Genomic DNA, 18,103 nt, shown 5'->3' on the forward strand with positions numbered 1-18,103 from the left:
TCTTTTCTTTATTACACACCCCTTCAAGTGTGTACATCCTAGTTTGTCTACGTGACGTACGACCTTGAACGTACTCATTTCACGTGACGGTTCAGTATAAAAGGCTTCACCGAACGTTGTGTTGGGTTTTTGTTTCTCGGTTTAGAAACCTAGTTATCTATGTATGTGTGGTATCCCTTGGTTCTTTTGAGATAGAGTGAGTTGAATCCATTACCGCTGTGTTTTAAAACCATTTTATAAACCTTATCTTCTAAGTCGCCTGCTCCCCCCCCCCACTAGCTACTCGATTCTACCTATCGTAGGGTAATGTGAATATAATAAAGTGTTAGATTTTATATATGTGATATACATACGATAAGTTTATGGTGTTAGTTGTCGGCGCCATCCATGTATATATTTTGGGAGGGGAAGGAGAGGAAAGGAAATGAATTTTTTTCAAGCTAAGATTGACTCCTCCTCTTACCAAACAAAACTGATGGATGATAATTTGAGCAAGGCGATCGATATCTGCGTGTCTGGATATCACAACCGGCCGGGTCTCCCCTTGTTCCAAATCGGCAACCGTCACGCCAGAATAAAGAAAACCAGGTCTCATCACCAATTTCAGAATTGCCCCAATCTCATACACCTCCAGGAAAATCTACTTTACTGAGTGTAGAAGGGGAAAACCATGACATCCCTTGTCACGAATCTAGTCGCGAAAATGTGACACGCAAGGTCCTAAGTTACGTGCCACCTCTAGAAAACGTTGTAACTCCCTCGCCGTCGGGGATTTACATCCCTTTCTAGGTCAATACATAGATAACACACGACGATCTTGTCGACATTTAGCCTGCTTTTTAACGATAGGTTGTGTGCCTACCCATTCAGCCAATTATCATGTGAGATATATGTTAGGTCTACTCGAAATGCCAAATTTAGGATGAGGACTGTCTGTATTTTAATATTCGGTTCTAGTAATTATTTTATGAGGTTACTAGCATCCTCGTGTATTAGGTATGGGTAACTCCTACTGAATACCTATCCTCTCAGGTAGGTATAAACGGATAATTGGTTTGATTTTTGCATTTAATTTAAAGAGGCTGCCTACCTCTCGAAAGGTACCTGTTGAGAAAAGTTGTTCGGTTGGTAGTTTTATTTCGGAGATTACCATCTCCCTCTTTCGACTTTAGATTTGTTTTTGTGCATCCCAATTCGTAACATAGAAAGTCAAACAATAGATGAAAAGTATTAAATTAGAAAGTCAAATAACAGAAGAAAAGTTTTCATTCTGTTTTGTCTGGTTGCATCCGATCGCTTTCTATTTGGGCGGTCATACGCTAGCAAAACTTCCCCTTTGACTGACTGTACCTGCGTCTTGTCCTATATATGAAAAGGTCGTTGACTCGTCTCTCGCTCACAGCTGATTGACGGTTCGCCTAGCACATCCCTGTTAATGATAACATTATTTGGGCGGCAGGTGTCGTAAACTTAGTTCCTGTACCTCGGTTGTATCCGTCTTTTAAAAAAGTCCTCTGAAATTTAATAAATAATATAAAAACTCACCCAGTTAGTCACCTCTCATTCTCAGCGTGAAGCTTACCTGCTTTATTATATATTACTCATATTTGTATAATTTACTACCGTTTTCTAATTCATTTGATATCAAGCAATTCTTGCTACCATTTTGTTTTTACTTCTTGCTATCTCATTAATAGTACTACATCTAACTACAACATTTGTACTGTATTATTTATATTAAGCACATTTACCATTTTAACTATATTATTTATATTAAGCACATTTACCATTTTAACTACATTTGGAATCGCATTTAATTATATATTACTCGGGAACCAACTTCTATACAACACACAACCAACACATACTTATGATTCAATTAAATTATGATACCGGAAATGATTCCGGCATAGATCTTAACATGAATGTCATTGATGATATGAACAATCTAAATAACTATAAATGGTGTGTGTACTGGACGGGAGTCCGCACAAGACTGTAGATTTAGGCGCCGGGTCCAAACCGTGTCTTCAACCGATGAGAATGCTCCTTTACGGCCGATGATGATGATGATAGTTGTATATTTGATGAAATCTGCCTCCCGCACCCAGGCTTGGTGAATAGTGGGCACTGGGTGTGCTGTTGTCTCTGCTCGCTTCTGGTGTTGGCGGTTTTCCAGAGGAGGGCCGGCTGGTCTTGAAGAGGTAACACCAGAAGATCTTGGAGCAGAAGACTCGGCGAGGTGAGGCAGATGTTGGGCAGGAGTCACTTGTAGATAATAAAACGCTTGGTTTCGGTGGTAAAGATGAACTGATTTATTTTTAATTATGTGGCTGCTTATATTTAATTAGCCTGACTCGCGCCCGACATTGGGCTAGGAGCCCAAAAGTGGTGGGGGGTTGTACCCGCGCCAACAATGAGTTTATAGCCTCCGACAAACTGTTGCATATTCATTTTGTCGGTAGTACTGGTGATAGTAGTCGCTTAAATTTGAGAGTTAGAAAAGATTTTGAGCGCTTACATGAATGATAATTACATAGTTTAAATGCATAGTAGTTATAGGAATGTGTATCTTGACAACTAGATTTTTTGTTTGTCAAGATACGACAAAAAATAAGAAATGTTTGTAAAATAAATGTGTAAAAATGATCTCAAGCGATCAAATTTGTAAAACATGTTAAGTTAGTATTTTTCCGAGGTCCCCCGTAACATAGCGCTCAGAAAGAGATAAGATTCACTATGCTACGAGGTTCCTGGATTTTTGTACACGCAAAAAGGGTAAAAAATATTGTTCAAAAATGGGTTTACATATGGGTGAAAAACAGCTTTTTTAATATCTCCTCAGCGGTAGTATATCGAAAATAGTGTTTATTTGACTACCGCCGAGGGGATGAACAAGTAAAATATACATATTTGCAATGTTTAAAAATTGATTTTTCTATGTAAAATTTACATAGAAAAAATGCTGGACATTGATCCACGCGGCAGGTAAGCCGGCGATGTGGTATCGAAGCCATTCGGAGTCAAAGTTTTCAAGCCGCTTGGGCCGAAAACTGGACAAAATGACCAGTGGCGGGGAGTGGTGATTTTGCCAGTGGCGTGGAGTAGGGACATTTTATAAAAGTAAACAATTTTTATGAAATTAAATAATATGGTCAACTACGTCCGTTACACTCCCCCCGTTTAGCTATGCTGAACTAAAAAATAGGACGTTTGTTGGTACGGCGCAGTCCGCGGCGGCCAGTCCCTCTGGGATGGTGCTGGGCTGGTGGTACTGTTGAGACTGCATCGGTAGGTGGGGCCGGCAAGATTACAGCGAGCTTCACAGCGGGGCGGACGTAAATTCCGGTGCTCGTCTGGATCCTGGCGGTCCTCACTTGGCCGTCTGCAGCAGGGGTGGCATCAAGGACTCGACCGCGTGGCCAGCTGTTGCGGGGCATAGCGGGGTCCATGATGATCACGAGGTCATCCTTCTTGATGGGGATGACTGGCTGTTGCCATTTTTGGCGAGCAGCCAGGGTGGGGAGATATTCGCGGAGCCACCGTCTCCAGAACATATCAGCAAGTTGTTGGCTGATACGCCACTGGCGACGGAGGCATACCTCCTCATCCTGCCTGTCGTATAGTGACAGATGAGGTCGGTTTCCGGCTCTTCCCAGTAAAAAGTGGTTGGGGGTGAGGGGCTCTTCGTCCCTGGGATCCACCGAGACGTGTGTGAGGGGGCGGTTGTTTACAGTCCACTCGGCCTCGGCAAACGCTGTCCTCAAGGTCTCTTCGCGTGGAGCTCGTTCCAGCAAGATGGCCTTCAGGGCGGTTTTTACAGAACGCACCAGGCGCTCCCAAGCTCCCCCCATATGAGGAGACATTGGAGGGATGAAGTTCCATTCGATCCCCTTTGTTGACAAATGATCCCTCATCCGGGTATCATTTTTGAGTGATTCGATGGCATCCTTCAGCTCGTTGTCGGCACCATGGAAGTTCGTACCATTGTCTGAGAACAGAGCTTTTGGTTGGCCTCGGCGCGCCGTCATGCGTTGTAAAGCCATGATGGCGGAGTCCGTGGTCAGTGAAGTTGTCAGCTCAAGGTGAATGGCACGAGTAGACAGACATGTGAAGATTGCACCATATCTTTTCTCCCGATGTCTGCATACGGTGACTTCCATCGGCCCAAAGTAATCTAGTCCACAGTTTGTGAATGGAGGAACATGGTGGGCTAGCCTTGATGGCGGCAAGGGCCCCATAAGTGGGGGGGCTGGCTTGCTCCTGCGCATCTTGCAGGTGGGGCAGTTGTGGGCGATCATCCGAATATTTGTTCGCAGTCGCAGCACAAGGTAGCTGCCTCGCACCTCAGCCATGGTTCTCTCCGTACTTGGGTGATTGGCTTCCTGGTGATGATGTCTCACCAGAAGTCTTGTATAGGCGTGATCACCATCTAATATGATCGGTGTCCGCACTGCTTGAGGCACTTTACTGAGGGCTTGTAATCTGGAATTCATCCTCAGTAGGCCATCAGGTCCAAGGAAGGGGCTCAAGGCTTTGAGCCGGCTGTCACTTGGTAGTGGATCTCCTTTCTGGAGCGCATTTATGTCATGATAAAATGTCTCTTCTTGACATATTTTTGCCCATCGGGCCTCTGCTTCTTTGATTTCATCGCTTCTTAAATATTTATCAGGTTGTTCGTGATGTTTTCCACGACACCTTTTAATAAAACGGTGTATCCAGCAGGTAGTTCGAATAAGTCGACGCCATGAAGAGAATCTGTTGATTTCGGGCAGTGTCTCTGCCACAGTTGTTGTGATGCCAACGTATTGAGGCCTCACTTCCAGGGTGCCATCATCAGGCTGAGGCAGTTTGCACCGTTCGCGCGGCCATTCTGCCTCGTCTGAGGTCAGGAAGGCTGGTCCACTGAACCATCGTCCAGAGTGCGAGAGGTCAGGAGTGTTGACGTCTCGGGTGCCGATGTCTGCCGGGCTTAGTTTGGTAGGGACCCATCTCCAATCTGCAATGCGGGTGAGCTCGTCGATTTCGCCGAGTCTGTTGGCCACAAAGGCGGAGTATGTGCGTGGATCTGTGCGCAGCCAGCACAACACTGTTGTCGAGTCTGTCCAGAACACTGTTCGCGCAATGTTGCTGCGACATTCTTTCTTCAGGGTTGCTGCCAGTCTGGCCGCCATGAGCGCTGATTGTAGCTCAAGGCGGGGTATTGAAAGAGGTTTCAGAGGAGCCACTTTGCACTTGCTGGCCAAGAAGGTGGCTGTGGTGTTCCCATCAATCTCCTCGGTATGGTAGGCGACCGCACAGCATGCCTGCTCTGAGGCATCACAAAAGAGGTGGAGGGTGACGAAGCTCTCTTTGTTTTGTAAGCATCGCCGAGGTATGGCAACTTTGCAGTCTTGCAAAAGTCCCAGCCAGTCCATCCACCTTTCGTTGTGTTCAGGTGTGATGATGTCGTCCCATCCGATGTTGGATCGCCAGACAGCTTGTAGTAGTATCTTCGATCGGACTGTGAGGCAAGCGACGAAGCCCACAGGGTCGAAGATTTTCATAACAATGCTGAGCAGCTGGTGTTTGGTAGGCCTGCTGATCAGTTCAGGATCGGCAGCATCGCGAAATGCATATAAGAATCGATCTGTGACAGGATCCCACAGAAGTCCGAGGATTCTCTCGGTATCTGCTTCTCCGCTGTTTATGGTGATGGCTGACCTGGCTCGGTCTATAAGCGGGATAGTAGCCATCACTGAAGTGTCGTTAGAGGCCCAGTTTGTTAGGTGGAATCCTCCAGTTGACAGTACTTTGGCAACAGTAGTGATGAGTGCTGTCGCTTCAGTTTTGGTATCGACCGCATCCAAATAGTCATCCATATAAAACTTTGTTTGGATGGCGGCTGCGGCAGCAGGGAATAGTGCAGAATTCTCCTGGGCCACTTTGTTTCGCACGTACTGGGCGCTGCTTGGTGAACAGGTAGCGCCAAACATCATTGATGACATCATGTAAGTACGTGGTTCTTGTTGAGGTGTTGGTCTCCATAAAAACAATTGTGACTGTTGATCTTCACTTTTGATTTTCACTTGTAAAAACATCTCCTTGATGTCGGCGGCGAGAGCTATTTTTCCCTCTCGAAACCGGAGTATATTTCCTAACAATGAAGTCAGCAGGTCAGGCCCAGTCAGCAACTGATCATTGAGGGAGGTCCCTCGGCAGCGGCTGGCAGCATCAAACACCACACGGATCTTGTTTGGTTTGTTTTGGTTCACTACGGCAAAATGCGGTAGGTACCATTTGCGGGCAGAGGGTTTTTCTACCTCTCGATCCGTAAGTTCACGTGCGTGGCCTTGTGTTATAAGTCCGTTGATTTTAGCTGCATAGGCGGTTGCCAAGTCCTTTTCCTTCGATAATTTTCTCTCCAGAGACCACAGTCGTTTTAATGCACATTGCCGATTGTCAGGCAGTGTGATATTATTCTCCTTCCACAGAAGGCCGGTTTCCCATCGGCCAGATGTCAGTTGATGGGTTGTATCTTCCATCAGCTGATTTGCACGTACTATGTGCGCAGTTACACGAGAGGCGGACGTGATCCCCAATGAGTCAATCGCAAAATTGTGTTTGATGAGATCACTCATGAGGTCGTCTTTGTGGCTCTCCTCGCGCAGGGCCAGTGTTGTAGCCTCAGCTTCGTGTTCAGGGGCCCCTCCGCCATGGGTAATCCACCCCAACGCCGTCCGTGACAATATTCGCGTAGAGTCACGAACGTCGCGCACTTCCCTCGAGACAATAAGGTGTACATTGTCTTGCCCGATGAGAAGTGTGGGGGTGATGTAGCGGCCGTGGACCCTCTGTTCAGGAAGGCTGAGCTGCTGGACGGTGTTGGCCTTGATGACGTACTCATCAGAGATTCCGGCGCCGCGTAGAGTAATTGGCACGCGGCGGGACGTCAAGTCTGTTGAGCACATGTTTTTTGCTCCGTGTAGTCGTAGCTCACGGGTAGGTCCGGTTGTGCCGATTTTCTGTGCTGTGGTGGCATCAATAAGGGTGACAGTTGAGCCCTCGTCCAGAAGCGCAAAGGTTTTAATCTGTCGCTTGGGGCCCGACAATATGACCCCCACCACTTTTAACACGGCACTTTCGGTATGGCGTCACATATTGTGAACGTTTGCCACTGTATTGTTATTTTCACGATAGTTCGGGTTGTGAAGAAGTCGGTGGTGGGGGTATCTGCACTCCCCCACTCCGCACCAGTCACTAACTTTGCAGAATTTGGTAAAATGTTTGCCATTGAGGCATACTCGGCACAATCCGGCACTTTTAACTGTCACAAAACGGGTTTTTATGTCTTTCGCGGCGAAAGTACGACATTCGCTAAGTTGGTGGCCATTTTCACCGCACTGAACACACCCGGCGCGGTTGTCGAACTCGCGAACTTCATCGTAACTGTTTTGCACTTTTTCCCCGCTTCGATTATTTTCTCGATTATTACCAGACAAAATTTGGGGCATTCGATTATTACCAGACAAAATTTGGGGCTTTCGATTATTTTTCGCGAACTGTTGTTTTTCACTAGAATTGTTGTTGTAAACATTGTTTTCCCGCGATAAAAACCGTTCTGACGCGGCAGACGTGTTTAAACTGTTGTCACAAGTGTCACTTTTGTTCGAATTGTTTTTTCGCGAAAACTTTTCTGACGCGGCAGACATATTTAAGAAACTTTCACAGGTATCACGTTTTTTAGCACCGTTTTTGCGCGAAAACTGTTCCGTTGTCGCGAGCGTGTGTTCACGGCGTGGGCGGGACCTCGCGGGGTCAACCAAACCGGACTTTGGGATGGCGTTCGCGACGGTTTTCAGGAAGGCGGCAAACTGGCAGATGGTAGCGGAGGCCTCGTAGTGCCGCACTTCCATCAGCCACGCCAACCGCAAGGTGGGCGGCATCTTCCCCGCGATGTCACTGAGCAGCGCTGGATTCGTCAGATAGCCATCATTGTTGAGGGAGCGGAGTGATGCCACCAGGTTTTGAACTGTGCCAGAGAAGTCTGCGATGTCCTCCAGAGAGGCCTCAATTGTGAGGTGGGGCAGCTTCTTCACTTTGTCCAGCATCAGAGCAGCGAGTGAAGTAGTCCCTCCAAATCTCTGCTCCAGGACTGCCAGGATCTCCGGAACCTGGGCAGGGTCCATCAGAAGGGGGCCGACGGCTTCTCGGGCTTTCCCCTTGAGGGCCCGCTGTAGGCGGATCAAGTTTTCGCTGGAGGTCATACGACATGTGGAGGTAGACTGGTTAAACTGTGCCCTCCAGGTGGGCCACTCCAGTGGATCTCCAGAGAATGGAGGCAGGTCCTTGGCCATAGATTGTCTGGCAATAAGGGCCGCCATTCGTGGATCGTCCTCGATTGTGGGACGGGGGCTGTCCTGAGCCCTTGAAGCTCTGATGGCTTCTGTCAGGGCGGAGGCCAGCTGAGCCATGGGACTGCCATCATGCTGAACCCAGGCTCTGGTATGTTGGGCCGTCTCATCCGCCGTAGGTTGGGGCGGGAATCTCGGCATGGAGCTGGTACTGGCTGTGGGCGGGCCATCTGGCCGTGCCGGCACGCCATACTCCTGTTCGCGCAGTGGTACGGGCGGCACATGTCCAGATGGTCCAGATGGTCCAGAGGGTCCAGGTGGTCCAGGCTGTGTCCATGGCACGTCCCACTGCTCCAGCAGTCCGGCAGGTGATCCTGGCGTCGGCGCTGGGTACCCCGGGTGGGGCAGAGGTACGGGCAGCACAGGGCCATGAGGTCCAGGCTGCACCAGTACTGGGCATCCCTGAATGGTCCAGGGTGCTGGTTGCGCAGGGCCTGCTGGCTCTTGCTGCGCTCGTGATGCGTACCTCTGGTCCACCAGAGGTACAGGTCCGGCTGGCACTTCAGGTACGGCTTGCCTCTGTTCTATCAGAGGGGCGGGCGGTACGGGGCCAGAGGGTCCAGGCTGCATCATGTTTGGCCACCCTGCATTGGGCCAGGGTGACGAGGGCGGGGGACCGGCTGGCCTTGGCTGCGCCGCTGCTGAGTACCTCTGGTCCACCAGAGGCACCGGGCTCGGTTGGCCGGGCTGCACCCATCCAGGGCTGTACCCTTGGAAGCGCCAGGGTCCTCCTTGAGCAGGGTACCCTTCCAGGAGTACGGGTCCAGATCGGGCAGGCACTGCTGCTGCTGGTTCCTCGTACCTCTGGTCCACCAGAGGCACCGGGCTCGATTGGCCGGGCTGCGTCCATGATGGTGGTGACCTCTCCAGGAGCTTCGAAGGTCCAGGAGGGGCAGGGGCTGCTGCTGTTGGAGCTGATTGAAGAGCTGCTTTAAGTCTCTCAATGTGCTCGGTTTGACTGCGAAGCTGTTGTCGCAATGACTCCATCGCATCCTCTTGAGATGTGGAGGGCGGTGAGTCATGATGTGCAGGTGGTGCCATGTCAGGAGTAGTGCTGGGCGTGGGCATGGGGGTTACGTCAGGCGTGACGTGAACCGCAGCCGTGGCCTGAGACCCAGCGTCCAGGGCATCTGCAGATGGTGTTGAGGATCCATCGTCTTGGATCCGGCTCGACCGTAAAGTTGGAGACATCTTGGTTGAAGGCGTGTGAGAATCCCGGCTCGAAGGACCACTTGTACTGGACGGGAGTCCGCACAAGACTGTAGATTTAGGCGCCGGGTCCAAACCGTGTCTTCAACCGATGAGAATGCTCCTTTACGGCCGATGATGATGATGATAGTTGTATATTTGATGAAATCTGCCTCCCGCACCCAGGCTTGGTGAATAGTGGGCACTGGGTGTGCTGTTGTCTCTGCTCGCTTCTGGTGTTGGCGGTTTTCCAGAGGAGGGCCGGCTGGTCTTGAAGAGGTAACACCAGAAGATCTTGGAGCAGAAGACTCGGCGAGGTGAGGCAGATGTTGGGCAGGAGTCACTTGTAGATAATAAAACGCTTGGTTTCGGTGGTAAAGATGAACTGATTTATTTTTAATTATGTGGCTGCTTATATTTAATTAGCCTGACTCGCGCCCGACATTGGGCTAGGAGCCCAAAAGTGGTGGGGGGTTGTACCCGCGCCAACAATGAGTTTATAGCCTCCGACAAACTGTTGCATATTCATTTTGTCGGTAGTACTGGTGATAGTAGTCGCTTAAATTTGAGAGTTAGAAAAGATTTTGAGCGCTTACATGAATGATAATTACATAGTTTAAATGCATAGTAGTTATAGGAATGTGTATCTTGACAACTAGATTTTTTGTTTGTCAAGATACGACAAAAAATAAGAAATGTTTGTAAAATAAATGTGTAAAAATGATCTCAAGCGATCAAATTTGTAAAACATGTTAAGTTAGTATTTTTCCGAGGTCCCCCGTAACATAGCGCTCAGAAAGAGATAAGATTCACTATGCTACGAGGTTCCTGGATTTTTGTACACGCAAAAAGGGTAAAAAATATTGTTCAAAAATGGGTTTACATATGGGTGAAAAACAGCTTTTTTAATATCTCCTCAGCGGTAGTATATCGAAAATAGTGTTTATTTGACTACCGCCGAGGGGATGAACAAGTAAAATATACATATTTGCAATGTTTAAAAATTGATTTTTCTATGTAAAATTTACATAGAAAAAATGCTGGACATTGATCCACGCGGCAGGTAAGCCGGCGATGTGGTATCGAAGCCATTCGGAGTCAAAGTTTTCAAGCCGCTTGGGCCGAAAACTGGACAAAATGACCAGTGGCGGGGAGTGGTGATTTTGCCAGTGGCGTGGAGTAGGGACATTTTATAAAAGTAAACAATTTTTATGAAATTAAATAATATGGTCAACTACGTCCGTTACAGTGTGCTTACGGCGTTAAAATTATACACTAAAATATAAGAAGCATTTCTAATATTGACGATTTTTTTAATTTTTCTGGATCAATTCAATTACCAATTCGACGTTATTATTTTATCGGAATGCTGGCTTAGTAAAGATTACACCTCAAAAGTTATTCACAATTACTCTGAACACCACACAAACATATATCTTAATAAGTCTAGCGGGATCGTTGTATACATCAGAGACGGACTTCAATCTCAAGTTGATGAAATTTTCTTATCACAAGCCAACTGCCTGAAAATTGTATTGAATAATAATCTATGTATTTTTGCAATATACAGATCACCCTCTTTTCAAAATATTGACACTTTTCTGAATTCACTCCAATCAATTATCAACAGCTCAAAAAATACAGAACGGCAAATAATTATAGGCGACCTCAACATCAATACAATTACCGAATACCACCGCCAATCCAACGATTACCTATGTTTGCTAACTGAAAATGGGTTCATTCAGACAATTATTAGCCCTACTCGTGAGCAGGGCATGAGTAAATCTTGTCTTGACCACATCAACATCAAAAAAATTAACCATGTTGACTCATTTGTCATTCACTCTACAATCTCAGATCACTATACAACAGCACTCTGCCTTAAAAACAAACCTCCTAATCCTGCTAAAATTAAACATGTTGCAAGAATAAACTATAATAACTTAATTGAAGACTTGAGCTCAGAAAACTGGCAAAATGTTCTAGACCAAATCGATGCCGACTCATCGATGAATGAATTTATCACTAAATTACATTCATATATTTCTAAACATACAAGCAATAAACTTATACCACATAAACAAATAAAACTTACGCCATGGATCACCCCTGGCCTTATCAAATCGATTAACATTAGGAACCAACTTCATAAAAAGGCGAATAGGTGCCCGGAAAATATTATAGTACAAGCTCATTACAAAAATTATAGGAACTTATGCAAAAAAATAATAAAATCGGCCAAAGAAAATTATTATAAAAAAATAATTTACGAAAATAACTGTACTCCAAAACGTTTATGGGAAGCATTTCGCAATATAACTAAAACAAAAATAAATAAATCTTCCGATATTAAATCACTGAACATCAATAACGCGAACACCTCAGACCCAAAAATCATTGCGAATTTTGCCAATAATTATTTCACGTCAGTGGGAGTCACACTTGCGAAAAAAATTCTCAACAATCTTAATACAACAGAATCCGATCTCGCTAAGTTAAAAATATCTAATTTCGGTCATAAATTAGACAACATCCAAACAACTTCAAACGAAGTCATAAATATAATTGACGAACTTAAGTCATCGAATGCTTGTGGTCCTGATAACGTTTCATCAATTCTGCTAAAAATTTCTAAATCCTTCATAGCAACTCCAATCGCGTATATTTCCAATCTAAGCTTCAATTCAGGAAAATTTCCAAATCATTTAAAAAACTTTATTGTTATACTGCTTCACAAAAATGGAGATAAATCGCAGATACACAATTACCGGCCAATTTCTTTGCTTAATTCAATCTCGAAAATTATTGAGAAAATTGTAAAGAATCGTCTAAGTCATTACCTTGAAAAAAACAATATCATTTCCAATAGACAGTATGGCTTCAGACCAGGATTGAGCACTGAAAATGCCATTACAAACCTGACGAAAATCATCTCCAACAATATAGATAGAGGAAGAAAATGCATTGCGCTCTTCTTGGATCTAGCCAAAGCGTTCGATACTATCTCACACAAAATTCTCTTGAAAAAACTACAGCGCATCGGCATTCAGGGTCAGCTACTTAAGTGGTTAGGTAGTTATATAGAAAATAGGAGCCAAAGAGTGAATATTAACGATACTCTAAGCGATCCGGCTGATAGAAACTTTGGTGTACCTCAAGGAAGCACTCTAGGACCACTTTTATTCAATATCTATATAAATGAATTATGTAACAGTTCATTTGCCGATGATATTATCACCTTTGCCGATGACACAGTATTATTATTTGAAGGCAAAAATTGGAATGAAGTTCATAGTTTTTTGTTTTTGGGGTGTTATGCCGTGTTTCGCTAACTCCTTCTTTAGCCAACGTTTCGGACAGCATTGCAGTGTCCATCATCAGGGCAGATGTGTTATTTGAGGTTGTGTAAAAATGTGAGCTTATGTATGAGGTTGTGATACCGTGTTGCCAGCTCCAACCCTCTGAGCTAACATTAACGAATTATTATTTTTTTATTTTTTTTTATTTAAAGTGGTTTTCTTCGTTTAGCTCTGGTGTAGCCATCAATTACCGGATACCAAGAAATATTGAGCTAAGCTCCATCGTCTCTATTAATGTTTACGGGATTTTTATGTATTTCAATGGCCTCCGTAATCAGCCGTGCTCTATAAGTTTTGGGTCTCCCCAGGATTTCAGGAACAAATCCAAAGTAATGCCCGGTGTCAATCAAATGCTCGGCAATTGCCGATTTGTCAGGGTGGCCGAGTTTACAGGCTCTGAAGTGTTCTGAAATCCTTTTGGAGATAGTCCGCTCTGTCTGGCCTACATAGACCTTGTCACATCCGGAACAGCTGAGTTTATATACTCCATCTGTTTCCAGAGGAAACTTAGTCTTTGCAGACCTCAGTAAGTCCTGTATCTTTGTTGTTGTTCCGAAGACAGCCTTGATATTTTCCTTTCTCAATAGCCTGGCAATTCTGTCTGTCACATTGTGCACATAAGGCAGGAAGGCACAGCCTTTCGACTCTTGTTCAATTCTGTCTTCGTTTGGTGCAGATTTGGCTCTTATGATTTGCCTTGTCTGACTTGCTGGGTAGTCGTTACGCTCCAGTGCATCGGTCAGCTTCGTAAGTTCCGCTCCGATTTTATGTTCTTCACATATTCTGGTCGCTCGGGTCACCAATGTATGGATAAGTCCTCTTTTCTGCGCTGGGTGGTGGTGCGAATCAGCGTGTAAGTACCGATTCGTATGGGTTGGTTTCCTATATACAGTATGCCCTAGGCTACCATCGCTTTTTCGCATCACCTCCACATCTAGAAAAGGCAGGATTTTATCTTCGTTTTCCAGTTCCATTGTGAATTTAATTTTGCTGTGGAGAGAGTTAAGATGATCCAGGAATTCGTTTAGTTTCTCCGTTCCATGAGGCCAAATGGCGAAGACATCGTCAACGTAGCGCCACCATACTTTAGGGACAGCCGAAGCTGTGTCGAGTGCCACTTCTTCAAACTTCTCCATAAAAAAGTTGGCTAGTACTGGCGATAACGGACTGCCCATCGCAACTCCCTCCAATTGCTCAAATAGTTCACCCTGAAACGCAAAGTATCCCGTTTTGAGGCAGTGTTCAAAAAGTTTGCAAATGTCTTCCTCATATATCTCCCTGAGCATTGTCATAGAGTCTTCTAGAGGCACATTTGTGAAAAGTGACACGACGTCAAAGCTGACCAGAATATCTCCTTCCTCAGTCTTAACTTTCTTGAGCTTACTAATCAGATCTCTTGAATCCTTAATCCACGATTCGGTTTTTCCAGTTTGCATCTGCAGTAATCTCGAGAGGTATTGGGAAAGTTTGTATGTAGGAGCACCAATAGCGCTGACAATCGGTCTCATTGGGATTTCCTTTTTATGTATTTTTGGGAGACCGTACAGGGCAGGAGTTCTAGAGGCTTTTACAAAAAGCTTAGACCAATCCTCTTTCCTGATGCTAGAAGCTTTCACTAGTTCCCTTGTCTTTATGTCAATCTTGTTGGTGGGGTTGTTTTTAATCTTCTTATAGGTGCCTGAATCGCACAAGAGGTCTTCCATCTTCTTTGTGTAGTCTGCCGTATTAATCACAACAGTGGCATTTCCTTTATCAGCTGGCAGAACCAAGATTTCCTCATTGGCGCGTAATTCTTTTTTTTGTTTGAAAGGCTCAACCGAGACAAAAAAAGTTGATCGAAAACAACTCGATCAAAATAAAGTTGTCATCAACATTTCGACCCTTGCGTTGAGCCCAGACGCAACTTCTGTGCTGGCAAAGGGGATGAATTTTGCAGTGGCCCCCAAAAAGATACCTGTGGAATCCATCGTATGTGGTGTAGAGACTGCACTACACACAATGATGAAAGAACACAAAATGTCAGAGGTGCAAGCAGAGGACATCCGGCAAGAGACTTGCCATATTTTGAAAAGGGCTGAAATATACCCCGCCCCAATATCACGAAAGGAGAGTTTGCGGCCCTAAAAGAATTACGCGCAAATTCACAATGGAACTGGAAAACGAAGATAAAATCCTGCCTTTTCTAGATGTGGAGGTGATGCGAAAAAGCGATGGTAGCCTAGGGCATACTGTATATAGGAAACCAACCCATACGAATCGGTACTTACACGCTGATTCGCACCACCACCCAGCGCAGAAAAGAGGACTTATCCATACATTGGTGACCCGAGCGACCAGAATATGTGAAGAACATAAAATCGGAGCGGAACTTACGAAGCTGACCGATGCACTGGAGCGTAACGGCTACCCAGCAAGTCAGACAAGGCAAATCATAAGAGCCAAATCTGCACCAAACGAAGACAGAATTGAACAAGAGTCAAAAGGCTGTGCCTTCCTGCCTTATGTGCACAATGTGACAGACAGAATTGCCAGGCTATTGAGAAAGGAAAATATCAAGACTGTCTTCGGAACAACAACAAAGATACAGGACTTACTGAGGTCTGCAAAGACTAAGTTTCCTCTGGAAACAGATGGAGTATATAAACTCAGCTGTTCCGGATGTGACAAGGTCTATGTAGGCCAGACAGAGCGGAATATCTCCAAAAGGATTTCAGAACACTTCAGAGCCTGTAAACTCGGCCACCCTGACAAATCGGCAATTGCCGAGCATTTGATTGACACCGGGCATTACTTTGGATTTGTTCCTGAAATCCTGGGGAGACCCAAAACTTATAGAGCACGGCTGATTACGGAGGCCATTGAAATACATAAAAATCCCGTAAACATTAATAGAGACGATGGAGCTAAGCTCAATAGTTCTTGGTATCCGGTAATTGATGGCTACACCAGAGCTAAACGAAGAAAACCACTTTAAATAAAAAAATAAAAAAATAATAATTCGTTAATGTTAGCTCAGAGGGTTGGAGCTGGCAACACGGTATCACAACCTCATACATAAGCTCACATTTTTACACAACCTCAAATAACACATCTGCCCTGATGATGGACACTGCAATGCTGTCCGAAACGTTGGCTAAAGAAGGAGTTAGCGTAACACGGCATAACACCCCAAAAACAAATAACAAAAATACTTTTGGCCGTGAAAATCTTAAATCATATTTGAAGTTCATAGTAATGCAGAAATTGGTATTAACAAGGTAAAACAATGGCTAGATAATAATCTTCTCACTCTCAATACTGACAAAACTAAATTCATTTGCTTCAGTGCAACTCAAGCGGGACAACCAAGAGAAACTCAAAGAATTATTATACACCATTGCAATGACCCAAACACTTATAGAGTATGTGGATAGCATAAAATATCTAGGAATTATTGTAGACAAGAATCTGAGATGGAATGAACATATCTATTCAATCTCCACAAAGGTCAGAAAACTCACACATCTTTTCATGGCGATTAGAAATATTCTATGCGCAAAAGATCTAAAACTAATGTACTATGCCATGTGCAACTCTTTACTTGAATATGCATCTTTAGGATGGGGAGGATGTACCAAATCAATTCTGGACCCCTTAGCCAAAGCACAGAAATCACTACTAAGGGTCATACTTAAAAAACCATTTAGATACCCCAGTAATGATTTATTCAAAGAGATAGGAGTTCTGGATGTGAGGCAACTATTTATAAGAAAAGTTATATTATACACACAAAAATATCGTCACCTCTTCCCCTCCGTAGAACATTATCACAACACCCGACATGCAGGGAGGAATCCAATAGTTCCACTTGCTACTATGACATCCCTTGCTCAAAGACAATATTCTTACCTAGGTCCAAAAATGTTCAACCTTATACCCGGTTCTTGGAAATTGAAAAGTGGAAGCGTCCTGCGTAAATTAGTCAATGATTGGATTCTAAACTTAGGGAGAGTCGAAAGTGAACGTATGCTGTATAACTGTTAAACAAAATCACCAAACTTTCCTGATCACTAGACCAAAATTCCTACCACACTTCATTGAGTTCTGATATTGCTCCGCAATGTTTCGACATCCATTCTGATGTTTTTATACCTTCTGATGTTTTTCAACCTAAGATTTATGGTTATGCGCCCCTGAAGCCTGTCTGCTCATTAGGTACATCACTACTGTAAAGCGTATCACATTTGTACGTCGCACACTAACTCTGTGTGAAACTTGGTACCTACTACGGTAATGATTTATAATAAATACATAACACAATATGGCGTACGAAGTAATGCACCAATTTCACCAAAGTAGCACTAAATCAGGTACTATGTATTTATATTCATAGTTTATGTTTCATAGTTTATATTTCTATCTATATATATAGTTATTGTTTTTACATTTTAGCAGTAGTTCAAGAAATGAGCGCGGTGTATATTCGTATTGTCGTATAATATAATTTGTTCTGAATTCATGTTTTAATTCAGTGAAAACAATCATGCACATAATTTATTACACATTCTAGTTACAACGCTTACCTCATACTCTGTAAATTTTAATATTTTATGTTACCAGGTTAATTCGGTAAATCCGATTATAATATATGCTACCAGATTAATTTTTTCTACTTCTCACAAAACAATGTATGTGTACTTATATTTATTATATACATTTTCTTTATTACACAACTTAGTTTCAGAGAAAAAATGAAACTTTTTTTTGGGTTTTTGTTATGTAATTATGTACATTTCAGTAATAATATGAACTAAACATGTCAATTTGTCTGTCCTAGAACGGGAAACTTTCCTAGTTGGACAGGCAAAGCATCCAATATGTAATACGTACTTTCTTTTGATAAATAAATAAATAAATAAATAAAAGTTAGAAATTAACAAAAACTCTAATAATCCGCAAGCTATTCTAATTAATGAACAAACAAATATAATTCGTTCACCCCTACTAGATATCTTCAAACCTAGTGCAAATATGAGTGCACTATGAAGTACTTAATTATGCTATTAAAATAACCCTATGAGTCATCGTTTGGGAATAACTAACATTAAGACATTCAGTCAAATTTAAACATTACACTAATTGGGGAAACTTTGCTGGGGTAATAACCATTAATAATTTCTA

General features: G+C 44.0%; 1 protein-coding gene across 1 annotated transcript; it reads right to left on the minus strand.

The window, feature by feature from the left end:
* Nucleotides 1–3,197: 3,197 nt before the first annotated feature.
* LOC149415789 (uncharacterized) lies at nt 3,198–9,584 on the minus strand. The gene is made up of 2 exons (XM_089641702.1): nt 7,775–9,584; nt 3,198–6,937 (listed from the first exon to the last, which is right to left on the minus strand). Exons 1-2 carry the CDS (start codon nt 9,582–9,584, stop codon nt 3,198–3,200), a joined length of 5,550 nt encoding a protein of 1,849 aa, XP_089497828.1.
* Between the last annotated feature and the right edge of the window lie 8,519 nt (nt 9,585–18,103).

The sequence above is a fragment of the Hesperophylax consimilis genome, chromosome 17, assembly GCF_061612785.1.
Source record: "Hesperophylax consimilis isolate HC1 chromosome 17, BYU_Hcon_1.0, whole genome shotgun sequence".
Lineage (NCBI taxonomy): Eukaryota > Metazoa > Arthropoda > Insecta > Trichoptera > Limnephilidae > Hesperophylax > Hesperophylax consimilis.

Bases quoted from the DNA above. Each gene is read 5' to 3' on its own strand.
- LOC149415789 (XM_089641702.1), bottom strand. From the start codon at position 9,584: ATGTCTCCAACTTTACGGTCGAGCCGGATCCAAGACGATGGATCCTCA. The intron at 6,938-7,774 runs GTGAACACACGC...TGTGCTCAACAG, and splicing joins CGCGAGGTCCCGCCCACGCC to ACTTGACGTCCCGCCGCGTG.